Raw genomic sequence first — 19313 nt, 5'->3', positions numbered from 1 at the left:
CCGATAGGGGGCCGATTATATCGTGCATCCCTATTAAATACAGTAATGGCACACATAACTGAGACTGCGCCTTTTAGTACGGTGCGCCTTATGGTCGTGAAAATACGGTAACTGAACAAATAAGAAGTAAAAAAAAAGTTACAAGATTAGTACTGGTTTCTGAAAGTAGTTGTGTGTGTATAATCACATGGGACTGTTTTTTTTTGTTTGTTTTTACTTTATGCATGTTTGTAAATTAGAACTGGAAAATATATTGAAAATGTGGACATGCTGATGAAAGTTAAGCTTAGGTATAAAGTTTATATGTTAGCTCTCTTTTTTGGAGTTTGTAGTTAATCTCTGTGCACTGTACACCCGTTGACATAAAAATACATTATTAATCAGAAATAATATGAAAAAAAATGACATAGCTGCCATTTATTCTTTATTTTTCAAATAAATAAATGTTCATTACAAATCACTTTAATCTTTTGATACGTTTGCGCGGGCCTGTGTAAGGCTTGGGGGGGCTGGGCTTGTCTTGGACTTCAGCAGGAGGGGGCTTCAAGAAATAAAGGTTGGGAACCACTGGTTTACAATACAAATAATAAGTTTTAGGGCAGCAAGGCGTCTGACACCTCGTCCCCCCATGTCTGTGTATTTTCTTTCTGTGTGTTTTGTCCTTTCTTGGATGGGCTGTACCAAAACAGAACATTTCGACCTGCTTGAGTGCCGCTCCAGGCTAGGTGACAAATAAAGTCTCTTTAAATCTCTTTGCATGAAAACTTTAGAAACATCTTTCAACATCTTTGAATGGCTTGAACCATCACTAATATGAGCTGACATGATAAAGAACGCACATCTTACTCAATTGCAACACAGCCATTAAAACTTTGATTCATAATTGACTTGTGGTCAGCGATAGCTGGCGACCTCTAATTTTTGTTTATTACTGCTAACCAAAGCTTAAATATTTCATGACATTTCGCTTTGCATTGCCTGGTTAATTCACTGGTTAATCGAAACACATTTTTGCATTTTCGTTTCACATAGTTACTACCTTGAAAATTGTTCCTCTTGATCTTTTTTACATTTAATTTCACAACCGTTGCTTTAAGGGATTTCCTTACAGAACGCCACCTTAAATGTAGATAACTTTGTCTTAACTCCACAGCTGTATCCCTGTATCGTCCAGCTTTGATCCTTGGTCTCCATGAAGCTGTTTGCTAACTCACAACCTTCTCAATTCCTCTCATTTTCTGAAGAGACCGATTAAACTAAGGAAATACTTAATAATTAATTAATGAAGTTGGAAACATCTATATTTTAGAATATATTTTTAATTTACAGTATCTTTTTTGTTTTTTACTTTCTGTTTAGTATTTCCAGAACAGCCACCTTTACTTGATCATTGTTTGTGCTATCTGACCTCTGTAGAGTCAGAAAAATTGTGGTCCATGTTAACACAGACCATTGACAGATGATTAGAATATTTGTTGCAGGAAAGTCTAAATAGATTTTATTTTGTTATTATAGCTCCAAGCTGACCCTAGATTTTCGTTCTTATTTCTTTGTGTTTCAGTTTGGTTTCTACAGTAATCACAATAAATAGCCTAACAATAACAGATTGTCTATGATATATTTTAGTTTTTACTACTACTACCAAACTGTAGCTAGCCCTGTCTTGTATATTTATCCCCTTCTACACAACTTCTTCTCATGTTAATGCAACTCAGGTGCTGTTAATGCTCTTCAGATACAATCTATCCTATCGGAATCACTTTTCTTCCATCTGGTGGCGAGACTACAAATGACACCTAGGTGGGACACTACAATTTTTGACTGCATCTTAAAAGTTTTAGGTTATTTATCATCATGCGGTATTTACCCAAAACCAATGGCGATTCAACAGAAACAACATTCAAAATAAAAAAAGACAATAGGCATTAAATTGTTATGAAACAAGCAGTGAAAGTAATTAAGAATAGGGTTGATATTACAGAAACCTTTGTTGTAATTAAATTTCTAAATTGTGTGAGGCAACAGCAGCCTCAATGGGATATGAAGAAAATAACATATTAAACATTTCTGATCATACAAATAAATGTTAAGCATGTTATGCTGTTATAAATTATTTTGAGCAACAAGGGGATTTAAGCTGTTTACTCAATTCAATGTCAAACCTCAGGAGCTTCCTCTGCGCTGTCACTAATGACTCCTAGGATTTAAAGCAGCTATTTAGGAACTCCAAATTATACATAAAAAACAAAGATTAAATGTCTTTTAAGGAGGGAAGAGGAGCCCCGATGATATTCTCTGCTGTTCTCACTACTCTTCTCATGTTCTCTCAGTCTGAGGCGCTGTAGCCTCCACACCACACAGTGAGACACCTGGTTAGAACACTCTCTATGGTGCTTCTGTAGAAGGTCGTGAGGATGGGTGGGGGCATCATCATTATACAGGTCATTATTTGTATTATTTATATATTTTGACTATGAAGAAATATATTTCAGATATCATAAAAAACATATTAAGTCAAGCTGATAAATGTCAAAACGGACACTTCTAGATGAATAAAACTTAACTCTCACTGGTACCGTTTTTTTTTTTTTACTCTCTAACATTCAGTTTCTGTTGCAAAAATGTTATTGTTAAATAATAAAAAAGATATAATTACAGTTTAGTCTAGGAGTTTGATTTTGATCAGGAAGAATATTATCTTAGTGTTCTACAAATGGAACAACAGAGAGTAGAGTGCTTTTAATACATGTAAAAACGGCTAACCCACTTCATATAAACTTATGCATTAACTCGAGCAGCAACCTTCTTCTGCTTGCAGCTTCTTTGTCTTTTAAAAACATTCTTACTTTTTTCTAGCTCCAGTGGGGTGTAGTGGTAAAGCCTATTTTAGCTATTAATGTAATTATTAACTCTTACTCCATTTGTTGAAAGTCCTCACCTAACCTCAGTTCATCTAAACCTTTCCCTTAACCCCTAGAACCCTACGGACCCAGCGGTGGGTCCAGCTGCTACGTGACCTCGTAATTTTAACAAACCCCCAGTATTGATGTAAAAAACATCTTAGAATGGTTTTCTGACACCAGAAAACCATTCTATGACATCTTACCTTTACAGACATACCAAAAGTTTCTTCTTAAATCTAATAGCTGTGAGGCTATAAGTTATTGACTTTTGTTTGTTTTTGTCAGGCAGAAATTTATTTATACCCCCTTAGGGTGTAAGAGGTTAATACATCGTTGCTATTCTGTTTTATTTCTGTGTTTATCTGCTTATCTATTTTGTAAGCCAAAGACTAAAACCTCTATTTGTTTGTCTCTATAGTTAGTTCTGTACAGAATAACTCATTTATAAATTACTAATTTAAGTCTAATAGCTGTTTCAGAATTAAATGAATATGACTGTTTGTTTTTTAATGACTGATTGCTATAAAGAGAAATATTTAATGATGCTTGTGTTTGGTGATCCGCTGCTTTATTTACTTATTTATGGGGAATTGCTAAAATAGATGCATCAGTCAGAGATGATCTTACTAATGTAGATGTGCAGGTGTATGTAGATTCTTGAATTTGATCCATAAATCTGAAGAAGAATCTGCTCTTGTGAAAAGCAGTTTCACTTTCAGATCATAGAAACAATAATAAACAAGACGGTTCCAGAGGCAACACTGATACTAGCTACATAAGCGCCCTTCCTAAACATGCAGTTTTTGGGGTTTGTGGATGTTTTAGTGGACTCAATTGCAGAAACGAATTTTTTTTTTTTTTTTGCAAAATTAATTTTATTAAGAAATAAAAAAAAAACTAAATCCGTAGTTACGAATGGATCGGCAAGAAAACTTAAGAACAAAAAAACTAGGACAGACACTTGGGAGGAATAAACCTAAAGAAGGAGGATCCAGCAATGAGGAACTGCAGAGGGGTCTGTTTCACAAAGTAGTTTTAACAAACTCAGACTCAAATCTCTAACCCTAAATCTATCTAGCCTAAGGTTAGGAACTCTGAGTATTTGGTTTCTCAACGGCTGCTATGAATCAGTTCAATCAACTCTAAGTAGAACCACTCAGACTTTAGCAAATGCGTAAGTATGGAAAGCCATAATGAAAAAGAAAGCAGAATGTGTTTAAAAGACAGCGAAACAGCCCTGCACCTGCAAAGGAGTGGATCATGGCAAAGGAGAAGATTGCTGCTCAAGTTAATAATAATCTTATAATGCGACCATATTAAACAGAACAAAAAGTTCTCAAAGAACAGAATCATGACAGACGTCAGTAAAGAACACAAAGAGATATATAACCAGATGTATAAGATTGTTATCAAAACAAATTGGACCTATGCAAATACAATTTTCACATATCAGTCATATCAGATCTTCCCAAACTTTCCCTGACAGGGGTTTCATTTAACTTGTTTATGATATGAAACTATTTCCCTTTTTTCCAGCTATGCAGTGAAATAGTTTTCTTTTTTAAGTAAGACCTCTTGTCGTCTGTGTATACAAAATTTTATGATAAATATGTTATATTTTAACTCTGTAAAATTTTATATAGTTTTTAAGCATTGTTTAAAAACAGTGGGACACAATTTTAAAGCAAATTTAGCTTAAAATCAACTCCTTTGAATGGAAAAAAACATAACTACTTAATTTAATTTTTTGCTGTTTATTCCTTTATTTGTTTTAGCCAAATATCAAACTTAAAAACATATCTCAATCGATCTAAAGCATATAAAGCGACTGACTCAGACTTTGACCCGCCCTCATCTACTGATTTAATAAGAACAATACATAAATGCATCTTTAATCAAATAAAAACAAGTTTATTCGGTTTATATCAATTTATTCTGACAACAGTGAACTCCTACCTTAGTGTGTTTATTAACCGGTGATAATGGCTCCCAGGATGCGCACAGCTCTCCTCCTCTCTCCTGTCCCCTGGGCTGGATGAAGTGCGACAGCAGCGGGACCAGATGAGCCGCGCGCGCTGATCAGCAGGCGGGGCAGGCGGTGGATGAGCGCGCGCTGCTGCAGGGGCTGCCTACTTTACACCTACAAACAGGAGGACATCCTGATCTGATTTTATCCTTCAGCTCTAGTGTTTGCATTAGTTCAAACTTTTTGCATGTTTGATTCGTTTAGAAACCGGAAAGTTTGTTTCGTGGGAATTGACCCTCAGCAATTCCTTCACGGAGGTCATCTGCCGTCAAAGTGCCACTTCCCTTCCCGCCCTCTCTTTAATGTGAAACGTGATGAGTAATTTGAACTGAAAGGATTTCAAGAAACCATTTGCCTTAAACCATTTGAATTTATTAACTCAAAATATTAAGATAGATAGAAAAGAAGAAGGCTACATTTAATTATTCAGTGTTTTTGTTAAGGTAACATGGGTGTTAACAATTGAATTATTAGCTATTCCGTAAACTGAATTTAAGACCAGTAACTTTACTATGCATATTTATTTTATTATTTAAAAAATGCATTTTTTTTTATCATGGAAAAAACATTTTCTACAAAAAAGCAAACCATTAAAATATTACTGTTTACCTATATTTACATTTCTCCCTGATATTTGGAACAAGGAAGAGATAGCTGATATTGGTGTATGATTCTCATCAGTCTAGATCAGGGGTCGGCCACTGAACTGCTCAAAGAGCCATATTGAACCAAAAAAATTAATCTGTCTGGAGCCGCAAAAATGTAAGTCTTGTATAGGAACTCAGGCTCTAAGTGTATTAGCCCACTATAGAAAAGGACTATGTGGTCTTAAATATTTAATAAGCATTCATGATTAACTTTTTATCCTGGAGCAAATGTCACATAGCAGCATGAGGTGAGGGAGGAGCAGTGAACGCTCTCACCGCGCCCTGTTTCACCGCCCTTCACCGCACGGTTTAGGTTTTTGTTGCATTGATGAAATGATAAAAACGATAAAGGAATCTTTCTATTTTGGACGTGTTTCTGTTGGGAGGAGTTGATTGAGTCATGATGAACCAAGCAGGAACTGACTCTCTAACCTTGAAATTCCACATCCTCCGTCACCAGTGTTCCTTGGTGTGATTTATGTATTTATTATGCAAATGTTTACAGCAGTAGAAGACATAATACATTTTTCTTTGACCTCCTGCATACCATATTAAAACAAACAAACAAACCATAAAAGTCGATTTTCACACATTTTTGAAAAAGCCCCAGGGAGCCGCAAGGGGGACGCTAAAGAGCCGCATGCGACTCCGGAGCCACAAAAGCCCCCCCCCCATTTAGTTAAATGTACATTGGTTAAAATAAAAACTGCTGCAACTGTCCTCACTAATCCGTGTATGGTTCGTGCTTTGGTTTTTTCGTTTAAAAACGAAAAATCAAAACAAGCATGTGGTTTTTCTATTTTTAAAACCTAAATCGATAAAATGAAAAATCTAATTAATAGAAAATTAATAGCGTTTGAGTTTTGTTTTGCCATCTAAATGAAAATAAAATACGGTTGTTGTTTTAATATGTAGCGGTACCGTAATGAAGTAAGTCGCCACAGAAAAATCATTTACAGTGGATGAAGACAGCATCAAAACAAACCATTTCTAAACAAAAGGCAATGGCTGCACTTGAACCGTTTTCTGCATTGATTATCAAAGTTTTTGAGAGAGGAAAAGCACACTCTGAAATCAGTGATGCTTTGAGCCGCAATGGAGCTCCACATTACTCGGTAATGAGTGTCAGAAGGTTTTGTATGGAGCACAACTTGCGAAGACACAACAATGTGTCAGACGGAGACAGATCATTAGCTCTCGATGAAATGCACCGATTCCCTCTAAATAACACAAACGTTTCCATTTTGGTAGTGCTAACTGAAAAAGTTCTTCTTGTGGATTATAATGGCGGTTGGCAAGAAATTGACGACGTACATTACCGCCACCTACTGGTAACTAAAAAAGTTATGTGTTGGGAGTTCAGGTCTTCATTTCCGGTTCTGCCATAAGGTCCATTGAATTAACAACTAAATAAAAGTTTGTCTTTGGTTTAACCATTGCAGTTAAAAAAATCCCAAAACATATCCTTTTTTAATTTTTGCAAATGCCGTTTTTCTAATTTCGTTTTAAAAATGGAAAAACAAAAAACCACATGCTTGTTTTGTTTTTTTCGTTTTTGTTTTGAAACGAAAAAAACAAAAGAACGAACCATACACAGATTCTCACTCCCCCTTTGAGCCCCTTTTTGAGTTAAGCTCTATTAATGACACGTCCATCAGGAGCTCTGCACCACTTCTGTGGGCTTATCCATCTACCTTACCCACGCAGCTGTGTTCGCTTTGACCTCCCCTTCTCTCCAGCGTCTGATCTTATCAGAACAACAAAAATGCCTCTAACAGATCTGAAGGTATATGGGTATTTGTGCACCACTTTTATGATCTAGAAGCCACTCTCTATGGAAGCCCGTTTATGCAATAAATCCAGAATGGGCTGTCACAATGTGACTTTAGAAATAAAAAAATCATGACTAAATATCATTTTACTAATTAAAGAATTATCATTTTCAAAACATAGCATGTTCTGTTGCCTTACAGCAAGAAGGTGGATGAGTTTAACATGCTATTCCCATGCATGCGTCCTCTGACTTATTCAGATTTCTAAACCTTAGTCTGCGTGCTTGGTTTTATTTCTCTGTGTTCCCCTGTGCTGGACTGGTGACCTGTGCAGGGTGTCCTCCAGAAGGCAGGCATTAGTCCTCTAAGACAATTATAGACAAGCAAAAGATGGATGGATATCCATCTCATTTTTAAAGCTTTTATCATTTTTTACTCGAATTTAGCAATTAGACATCTCCCAACATAATCTTATCATTTTTAATTCGAATCTAAATTGTGATCTTGAAATTTGGAATAAAAAAAAAAATTTAACTGTCAAACATATGACTTTCAAAGTCAGAGGGGGAACCTAGATCATGCAATTAGAACTTGAATTCAAAGTTATGACTTTAAATTGAATATATACAACACTTATGGACAGCAATTGATACTTTGTGGAAAATATGAATAAATCAAAACTCTTTTCAATCTCATGAGTTCAGGCTGAACTGGAGGGTGGAGAGTTACAACACATCGTTCCTCTGAGTGCATGTTAAGCACGTCTAGATAAAAGAAAATATGAAACATCAAGCCAGTTTTCCACTGAGAGCCCCAGGCTTTGTATTACCCGGCTAATAACAAAGTGGACCCTGTGCTGGCAGAAGAAGCTGTTGATTTCTCACTCAACTATTGTGATAAACGTCATAAAAGGTTTCAAAGACAAAACTAATTAGACAAAATTGCCTTTTATCTAGTCCCTTAAGCAATATGTTTTTATAGTACTTGTATGTGCCATAATAGAAAAAATTAAACTGATTTTGTTTTTTATTTATTCTATTCTCACGTACATCAGCTGTTTAACCGTGTTTTATCCAGAAAAAAGTATGAAAACCCTGCAGTATAAAATAAACACAACTCTGCTTTCCAACATATATTTAATCATCATACAGCAACTCACATCAATCTATTTCTATAAATATACTCTGAACCATTTTGGAAAAAAAAAAAAGATGTGGATGCATGGATGGATGACAGTTTATCTGTACCAGATGAAGGAGCCTCTGTGGCAGAGATCGTAGTGGAGGGTGAACAAAACCAGATGACATAAATAGTGAGCATATAAACTTAAGAGTTTTAGAAGAAATCCTAAACAGACTGACTGGAAACAAATTAGTTTGTGACCCAAAAATGTTCAAGAACATATAGAAAGCAGAGCAAAGAAACATCAAAAACAAGGAAAACAAACTGGAACCAGTGCATCTGCAAAAACAAATAAAAACCAAACTGATCAAAATTGTAACAGAAACAGAGAAAATCAGAACATAAATAATAAAAATAAGCAGAAAGAGTCCTAAAATATCTTCATACAAAGGTCCAGATTTCCTTCATTTTCTTATGTTCTCATGCTGGTGATTTGCCAGGCAGTTATACCTCAGGAAAAATGTCACCCTACATCTTTCACCCAGTGCTGATTAAACGCATTTAGAGATCAAACAGGTAAAATGAAACAGAAAAAGATGTAAATATTCCAAATGGGGTCAGTCTGTTCTTATAAATTAATAAACATTAAATAAAAATACTCCTTACATACATTTATTAGTGCCACATTATGTTTTTATAACAGAGACATTGCTTTACACCCACATCTGTTTGGTCACAGTAGACATTCTGTACATTAGTTTTACTGTAACAGTATATTTCATTTCTTTTTGCATATTTCTCCTTGCATGTGAGAATTAAAATGAATGCTGATATTTTTCATGCTTTGATACTTTGAAGCTCTATCTCATCAACACCTTCACTTTAAGAACTTACTCCACATAACTAATAGCATCCCACAGCTAATCTATATGTTTGAGTGATTAAATTAAAATGATTTAATGACTGATGCTGATCCTCTAAAGTAAACAGTTAAGAGTTAGGAGGCTATACTGCTGTACAATCAAAGTATAAGCCTTGCACCTAATGAGCAGTTTGGATATCTAAGTACTTATAACTTTGATGAAAATATCAATATCAAACTTTAGTTTTTAGTTGTTCCCTCCAATAAAAAAATCCCCAATGAGCATCTCAGCAAATTCAAATTTTAAAAAATGTTCTATTATCCACTCAGTCAAGGCAAAATTGGAAGGTGATCGACTGTAGAGGTTTCCATTGGTTCTTTTTCATTATCTCGCTGATGGCTAATCCCAAAAACCAAAATCTGTTTCTTGGGAAATTTGAGTTTTACCTTAGAGCAACAGAGTTAGTATTTTTTTTAAACAAAAATTGTGTTTTGGGTCTACACAAACATTAAAAGACTGCTGACATGACACTTTTTCCACAGGGGACAAAACTAAATGTAGAAAGTGTTAGTAATTTTATTAAAATGTTAGGTGGAAGGAAAAAGTGTGTTAGGGAAAGGCTTGCAGGCAAAACATATAACCATTAGAGGTTGGTTGAGGATGACATTATAACAGCAATACTTTCCCCACATTTGTGCAGAAAAAGATACGTCTCTCTGTCGATCTCTATTAAAGTTGTCCGACAAAGTGGATTTGGATAAGTGTACCTTAACCTATAAAAACAATTTAAACAAGTAAATACCAATGACATTTTCTCCCTGTAAGGGCTCCTTTTAATATACTAGTTTGTTTTTTAATTATTTGCTAAAATAAATCCAGTTTTTGATCACGCTTGGCTTTTTTTTAGTGTGGTTTTATCTAGCTTCTAATGATCCGGTTCAACTCCCTTCATTCTCTTTTTGCGGAGGACAGAGTAGTACCCTAAATAAAGCTGGAAGACCGGTTAGCATGGGAGATAAGGGAAGAATTCTGATGCTATAAATGGTTGGCATTGTTTCAGTGTTACCAAAACACTCTCTTTGTGTGTAAGAGCTCAGATATCTGCTGATGCGTGCAGGAAGTCAACGCAGGAGCAAAGATGCTGTATCACCTAGAGGCAAGCCTTTGTTCTGACCTGTTTGTTTTTAACAATGCACTTCAAACCGAGCTGAAACTTAAGTTCAGCTGAACTATATACTTTTTTGTTATGATTTACTAAATGAAAATAAATAAACATCATTGAAGCCTTGACTTAAATTCAGACAGACTACAAAGAATTATTCCAATAAATCTTCACAGCTCAACAAATGAACATTGTGCGCATGATTTACAGATTAGATATGAACATTAAACATCTCTTCATTATTTTTTTGTCTGATTTACAATTTTGATGTAAAACCTTTTTATTTTTCCATATTGCTGCATTTGTTATCCATTCTAAGTAATTGAGCTAGGGCCAGTTACTTTTTCCCTACCCTTTTATAGTTAACTATGGAAGCGTATTGCTGTCACTTGAAAAAAATAATTTTTTGCTCATTATATTGTATAAACGTGATAGTTATATTGTATAAACGTGATAATTATATTTTATAAACGTGATAGTTATATTGTATAAACGTGATAATTATATTGTATAAATGTGATAGTTATATTGTATAAACGTGATAGTTATATTGTATAAATGTGATAGTTATATTGTATAAACGTGATAGTTATATTGTATAAACGTGATAGTTATATTGTATAAACGTGATAATTCACTCTGCATGTCTTCTAGTCTGCAGCACAGAGGCGAGTTTACTGGAGTTGATCAAGTTTTACTTTATTGTTGGTCTAAGACAGGAGAGATCCTGACTCTGCTGCACACTGGAGGAGATCAGTATTAGCATGAACACATTGAGAAGAATCCTCCACAGAATGGGACTCTATGGAAGAAAAGATCCTCTAGATGCGGAGGCCTTCCTCGTTGACCAGCTGGAGAGATACGGAAGCCTGCACGGATATACGTTTCACCACCTTAAATGTGTTCAACATGGATATGCTGGGACTCAGAATACAGTGAGACATCTCTTATCATTTCTGGACCCAAGGGGTGTGGAACGAAGGCGGAGGAGGAGGCTGATGCGGCGCATATTGATCCTGGACCTCATTTCTTCCACGAAGCTGAAGTTTGCTTCCGATTGCAGCTTCTGGTTCAGGAAATGAGTAAAGGGCGATTCCACTTTAATTTTCCCAACCTTCAGCATCTTTTATCCACTCTAATTAAAAAACTACAACACTTAGACACATCTAACCTGGACTAGATTTTATAGATCTTGGTTCTGTTGTTTTTCTTTAAGTTTTCTGTTTCAAGTTTAGCCAGGTTTTTCATTGTTTTCTAGCTTTTTTGGTGTTTCTGGATTCATTTAAGTTGCTTAGGTTTTTCTGTCTGTCCTCTGCTGCCTCCTTGTGTTCTTTTCCCTTGGCTTCCTCGTCAGCTCTAATCACACCTGTTCCCTATCAGCTCATTAGCTCTACCTTTGTTCAGTCAGCCATAAATACACTCCCTCTGCAGTCCCTCTTTACTGGTTCCTTGTCTTACCTTTCCTCACCCTGGCTCCTTGATGGTTTTCCCCTGATGTCTCCATGGTTCTGGTTAGTGTTTGATTTTTATGTTGGATTTTTGGATTCCTGTTTTTGTTTAATATTTTTAAGTTGGGTTTTTGGATACCTGCTTTTTGTTAGCGTGATCTCTCATTAAACCCTACAAGAACTCACCTCTGCCTCTCAGCTTCTGCTTTTGGGTCCAATCAAAAACCCTTAAACCAAATCCTGACAAGATTATTCTAAACTACTTGTAAAATAATTAAAACCAGGCCTGGGAATTGTAATACATTCTCAAATTGTATTATTATACTTGATAATTGTATTTGTATCGGTTTTAAAGCTATATTTGATAGATTTGCAGCAGTTTGTTAAAGTTTGCATGAATTGATGCATGTCCCAAGCAGGATTCAAACTAATTTAGCAATTTTCTCCTTTTGTATTCTTCTTTCCTCCTTCTTCCCCCCACTTCTCCAGACTATTGTTCCCCAGCGTTGTCCTTGGGGCAAAGACGAGGCCTATTGTCCAAGTTTTTGTGTTGCTCAAATTCCTACCATCTGCTCAATTGATAGAGGAAGCAGGTTTCATGTTTCCACAAACCAACTGACTACTAAATTGGCTTAAGACATGTAATAGAAATATTTTAAACTTGGTGGAACAACATTGTCAATTTTTTTTTTTTTTTTATCTCAATTGATTTATTTATTTTTTTACAAATCAAGAAATAATTTGATAAAGGGGTGTCATTTTCTGAGTACATTAAGCATTTGTTGTAACAGTAACATCTTACTACTCAAATAACAGTAAGAAAAAGTCTGATTACTTCAGCTATTCATATCCACAACAGATACAAGTGACTTCCTAAAGTAATGGATTGTTATGTCGTGCAAAATCTTAAAGAAATATTGAGAGAGGGTAAGATACGATAGGATAGACTTTAATGATCTCACAGTGGAGAAATTCACTCGTCACATCGTCTCCATAGTAAGAGGGTATTTAGGATGAATTTCTAACTGTTCACAGTCTGAAAAAAAAAATTTCAGGAGATAAATACTTAAGCTATACAGTAAAGTGACATTCTGAATTCACCTGTATCTCTCAGTTTAAGCCATGTTTGCCATATATGATTTTCTTTTGAAAGGGAAAACCCCAACAAAGATCTTAACATGACTGAAGCCTAATCCTGCTAAATACTTCATCATTTAAAAATGTTTTTTTACAGACCCTTTAAAGACATCAAACAACAGTGTTCCCAAAAAGAACCTTGTTAAAATTATTAGAATGTACAAGAAAGATATAAGACATGTATGTCTGTATTAACACCAACATTTCTCATTTATTCGATCTTTATTAAAATAGTACAAAATTAAAACACATGTCAAAGCATTTGAAAAAAAGTCAATTAAACCCAATAATATTTGAATTGATAGTATCAATCAAAAAGACAGTAAAGTTCAGATTATTGTATAAACCCGTTCCGTGCATTTTTTTTTATCTGAGTTAACCCAGCAGTGTCATGATGGGCTTCACAGACTTAACCCACATGCAGAACACACCACGGACACAGGGGTAAAAAGTTCAAAGGTTTATTCAGAGTTGCACAAACATGTAAACACAGTTCTGGTATAAGCCCGGGACAGACTTCTTGAGGGTTCTCTGTAGAGAAGGGAAAGTTTGGTTAGCCAGATGTCTGGAGTTTCTTGACTTAGTTTGAAGTTGGTTCAATACCTGGAGGTATTCAGACTGATTAGACGAGAGGGGGAACCAATTGGGTCCAGAGCTTGTGGATCCAGCAGAGGCTTTTAGCAGCAGCGTTTGTCTTCAGACTAGAGTTTGTTTCACAGACCTTGAGGGTTTGCCATGGTTCACTCCTGAGAACAGAATACAGATCCAGAAGTGTGTCTTCAGGTTTGGCTCGTGAGGGCAGGCGGACAGGTCTAGGAAACAAAGAGCACATCAATAGATTAGAACACAGCAATGTTCAGAGGCACGTAGAATCAGACTAGCAGGCTTGGCTCAGGTTCTGCTAACCATAACTTGGCAACACTCTGGCGCTGAAGACACGTCTGGCTGCTGCTTAAGTAGCTGGTCTCCTGATCGGCTGATGATCTTCAGGTGTGACTGAAGCTCCTGATCAGGAGACCCTAGGGCGCTCTCTGCTGGAGACAGATGGCAGAAAACTCCAGATCCCAACAAGCAGATAGCATCCCTAAGTTGACATGCAGCATTCACTCTTTCTTCAACATGGAGCCACAGTGGACAATAAGCATTTGTATTCAGCTTTTCCATCAAACCTTTTACACAAGAAGGCTTGTAGGGACGAAATAGAGCGAACTTCCCACAAAACCTGGCTCAGTGTCAGCAGCCATCTATCACCACCAACTGGGGGTTTAAGCAAATATGCAACACTTAAAGGAAGTACTTATACAGAAGTACTTTCTGTGTCAAAAAAGAGTAAAAGTAAATACCAAAAGAAAGAGAACAATAAACTGTTGGAAGCATGATATCAGGTGACGCATTTGAGATGAAACTATTGCAAGACCAAATGATGATACACTAAAGATAAAAAAAAAAACAAATTAAAGTGGAATCTAAATCAATAATAAAATAAAAAAAATGAATGTTAGAGCAAGAGGGGTTCGTTATATATGTCTTTTTTAAGTTTCAGGTTAGATGCGTCTAGGTGTTGTAGTTTTAGAGCTACTCCACTTGTAGTGTGACATGGACACTAAAAAAAAGTGTTAATCATAGTTTGTCATTCTGACCACTTAAAGTGATCATTATAGCCACATGCCCTTAGGATATTCACAACCACACAGATATTCTCCATTGATGTGCACGTACATCAACATGTGGGAAGAGGAAGGTGGAGTCAAGCTGGCCAGCAGGTAGTTTTAACACTCTGGCCAACAGACTAGCCCCGCGGAATCACTTCGGAGGATGTTGGAGCAGCAACAAACCCTCATTCAGAGCCACGACACCGGCCTCCGTGAGTTAAATACACGTCAAGCAGAAACTAATCGCTCCTTACAGGAAATAGCCGGTCATCTTCAGAACTCTACACCTGGAACGGAGACCGTTCAACTTCCGGTACAAGACACTAATCCACCACTCAGGTCAGAACCCAGCCCGTCGTTTCCTGAATTCCGCCCTTCACTTCCTTAAAAAATTTTCGGCGATCCAAGTAAGTGCAAGGGATTTTTGTTCCAGTGTCAGCTCATTTTTGAACATTCTCAGTCGAGTTTTCCAAATGACAAGAGGAAAATCCCCTTTATTTTGTCACAATTGTCCGGAAAAGCCTTAGAATGGGCGGAAGCTAGTTTTTCTTCTGAAACTAGTTTTGGTTGTACTTTTGTGGAATTCATTCAGAAATTTAAACAAGTCTTCAATCAAGACACTGATAAGTCCTCTGAATCTTGCGGACTCTTGGAAATCAAGCAAGGCAATAGAACTGTGGCTGAATTCTCTATCGACTTCCGGGTTAAAGCGGCTGCTTCCGGTTGGAACGAATCAGCGCTCAAAAGCGCTTATTTTCACGCCCTTGATTATTCTATTAAGGACGAGCTGGCCACTCTCGATGAACCTACGACTTTGGAGGAACTAATTAAGTTAACAATCTGTTTAGATAACAGACTGCGAGCCAGACCCAAGTCCAGATCTAGAGGCCATGTCTTTTCTGTTTCCGCTCCTGTTGCTAAGAATAATGACGTGTCTTCTTCTTCAATTCCCTCAGAAGTTGAGTCCAGATCTAAGAACCGTTATCTACCTGTTTCTGTTCCTGTTACTAAGACTCATTACTTCTCTCCTCCCACAGTACCCTCAGAAGTTGAGCCAATGCAGATCGGCCAAACCAGGCTCTCATCCGAAGAGAGGCAAAGGAGGTTTAAAGAGAACCTATGTATGTACTGTGGAGAACCTGGACACTTTGTCTCAACCTGTCCAGCTAAGGTAAAAGCCGGGGTCCGCCAGAGGAAATGAGGAGTCTGGCGGACCATTTTCAAACTGAGAAATCTCCTCGTCTTCTGTTTCCTGCTACTCTGTTCTTCAAAAGTCAATCCCTCACTTTATCAGCATTGATAGACTCAGGCTGTGAGAAGAATCTGATAGACTCCAGTTTGGTCAAACAATTAAATATTGAAACCACCCCATTAACCAAGCCACTGAGAGTTTCGGCCCTCGACGGTTTACAATTACCTCAGGTCACGCACCAAACCAAGCCGCTAGAACTTCTGATCTCTGGTAACCACAGAGAGACTATTTCATTTTTTTTATTCCCATCAGCTAGCTCTTCCATTGTCCTTGATTTTGAGTGGCTTCAACACCATAACCCACACATAAACTGGTCAAAAAGACATGTTGAGTCCTGGTCTGCATCCTGCCATTGTACCTGTCTCCGCTCTGCCGCACCTTCGACTCAGTCTCCGGCCAGTCGTCAGGAGGCTGACCTGCCAGATCTTTCCATAGTACCTCCTGACTACCATAACCTGGCACCAGTGTTCAGCAAGGTTAGTGCACTTTCTCTCCCCCCGCATAGACCTTACGACTGTGCAATCGATCTTCTCCCGGGGGCCCCCCTCCCTAACAGTCGGCTCTATAATATCTCCAAACCCGAGAGGGAGACTATGGAGAATTATATTAATGAGTCCTTAGCTGCCGGTATCATTCGACCTTCCTCATCTCCTCTCGGGGCCGGTTTCTTCTTTGTTGGCAAGAAGGATGGATCTCTGCGACCCTGTATCGATTACAGAGGATTAAACCAAATTACTGTCAAGAACAAATACCCGTTACCCTTGTTAGCATCAGCCTTTGAACCCGTCCAAGGAGCAACTGTGTTTACTAAGTTGGACTTGAGAAATGCATATCATCTCCTCAGAATCAGAGAGGGAGATGAATGGAAGACTGCATTCAAGACTCCTCTAGGTCAATTTGAGTATCTTGTAATGCCTTTTGGTCTTACCAACACCCCTGCTTGCTTTCAGGCCCTGGTTAACAATGTTTTGAGAGATTTTTTGAACATATTTGTTTTTATCCATATTGATGACATTCTGATCTACTCCAAGAACATTTCTGAACATAAAAAGCACGTCTGTTTGGTTCTACAAAGACTTCTTGAAAACAAACTGTTTGTTAAAGCAGAAAGATGTGAGTTACATCGTCCATCTGTCACCTTCCTAGGTTTTGTGCTCGAGGGCGGGCAGGTGAAGCCGTCAGAGGATAAGATCAAGCCAGTTCTGGACTGGCCCACTCCCGAGAACCGAAGACAATTACAAAGATTTCTGGGGTTTGCACATTTTTACCGGAGGTCCATTCGCAATTACAGCCAGACAGCTCAGCCTCTGACTGCATTAACTTCTGTTAAAAAAACTTTTCACTGGTCTGCGGAGGCTGAGGCTGCCTTTAAGAAACTCAAAGCTCTGTTTTCTAATGCACCCATCCTCATCCAACCGGACCCCTCCAAGCAGTTAATTTTGGAGGTGGATTCTTCTGATTCTGGGGTGGGCAGTTTTGTCTAGCCTGGGTGCCATTCCGAACTTAGTCCCGCCCACAACGTTTGAGGTCGGGAAGTTCGGTCTGGCATTGCTCCATAGTAGTGTGAGTATGATCGCCCACTCTCTGGCGATCCAATCAAATTGTCAGGGCAAGCTTTATACGATGATGGACAGATGATCAACAGTAACGTAACCAACCACGTGACCAAAGCGCCCATAAGTGACAACAACAATGGCTGCCGCTGGAGAGTTTAGGTGAGTAGATTCTGCTATTAGGTCTGTTCTAGAAGATATCGACAGCAAATTAATTTTAAAAGAGGTTCCCCCTTTCTGCAGCTCTGCTCCACTCCAGAACAGGTACTGACCTGAACACTCTCAACCTCCAAAATACCTGGACCTCCACTAATCTCTCTGTCCTCCTCAGCAGTGAACCCACTCGTGACCAGTAGAGCCCCCTCTTGGATCTGATCAAACTGTGCACATTTATTGAACCCCCTCGTGACCAGTCAAGTCCCCACTTTGGTCAGATCAAATTTTGTACATTTATTGTAAATAAATCTTTGAACTTTTCTTCTGCCTCCGAGTGTTCTGCATGTGGGTTAGACACATTAATCCGAACATGACAAGTCAGTGATGCATTTAAAAACATGGAGTAATGGAAAACTACTCACACATATAGAGCACTGCTGTGACCAACGTAACTGTGTAGGTGTGCCACATTCTTTTGGAAATGCGGCCAGTTAAAAGTGAAAAGTATGAAAGACACGGAAGGCATGAAATAAAAAAAAATCCTAAAGAAATAAATAAAAAATACTTAAAAACAAAAGATATGCCAAACACTTTCAAACTGTTGCTGAGAAGTAAACTTTACAAACAATAAGGCAACAGTAAAAACTCATTCAGTGATGATTCCTTTTATTAAGTTAAAACAGGACACAAAAAATACACTGAGATATGAGAAAAACATTTTATACAAAGGTAAATTTAATTCTACCAAACTGTAAGTCTGAGTCTGTAAAAAAAAATATTTAAAAAACAATTAGAAAGAGTGCAGTCCTCTATGAGGTTCTATTTGTGTCAAAAATAAGCAAATGTAAAATGTCTAGATGTTGTGCTGTTGTTGCATATGTGTTATCTGCATATGTCTAAGTTGCACATGTATTTGTTGCATATGTCTAGAGATAGGTAAATTTATAGGCTTAAAACTTTGAAATAACCCCAAGGGACCCTGCATCTATCCTGTGAATAAATGTGTGTTCACATTGGCAGAATTCAAAGTGCTTTACTTTATAGGGTATCTAGTGTCTGGATCACCGGGGTTTTCAATCGCGGCTCATCCAACCGAACACTTTTTCCGACACTAGGGGGCGTAATAGGCCAATGGACGCTGATAATACATATCCTTGGAGGACATTTAAAATGATCAAAATGCCACCCATAATTCATAAAAAGGGTTAACTCAAATAATAGGCCTCAATAATATTGTGATACTTTAAGGTGCTTATTGCCCACCCCGTTAGGGGAAACAATAAATGAAAGAGTGATTCGAGTAGAAATCATGGTTAAACAGATAATTATGCACAGAGCTGGAATAAATTCACCAAAACTTCCATTCAATATATAAGAGTTTATTAAGAAAAATCATCAAGGATATGTATTACCGTCCATTGGCCTATTATGCCCCCTAGTGTCGGAAAAATTGTTCGGTTGGATGAGCGGCGATTGAAAACCCTGGTGATCCAGACACTAGATACCATCTAAAGCACTTTCAGTTCTGCCAATGTGAGCACACATTTATTCACAGGACAGAGGCGGGGTCCCTTGGGGTTATTTTAAAGTTTTAAGCTTATAAATTTACCTATCTCTTCC

The 19313-nt window shown here is 37.5% G+C and overlaps 1 protein-coding gene across 1 annotated transcript in view; it reads right to left on the bottom strand.

The window, feature by feature from the left end:
- Positions 1–16436, bottom strand: part of LOC107099700 (carbohydrate sulfotransferase 6-like) — a 46613-nt gene extending 30177 nt beyond the window's left edge. The window contains exons 1-3 of the mRNA XM_015397930.1: positions 16343–16436; positions 14001–14114; positions 13802–13892 (exon numbers count right to left, since the gene is read on the bottom strand). Of these exons, the coding sequence (XP_015253416.1) occupies positions 13802–13892; positions 14001–14114; positions 16343–16436 (299 nt within the window). The remainder of the gene's footprint in view (positions 1–13801; positions 13893–14000; positions 14115–16342) is intronic.
- Positions 16437–19313: the final 2877 nt, after the last annotated feature.

This window comes from Cyprinodon variegatus, unplaced genomic scaffold (assembly GCF_000732505.1).
Source record: "Cyprinodon variegatus isolate N-32 unplaced genomic scaffold, C_variegatus-1.0 Scaffold898, whole genome shotgun sequence".
NCBI classification, from domain to species: Eukaryota; Metazoa; Chordata; class Actinopteri; order Cyprinodontiformes; family Cyprinodontidae; genus Cyprinodon; species Cyprinodon variegatus.
This window is presented reverse-complemented; position numbering and strand designations above follow the sequence as displayed.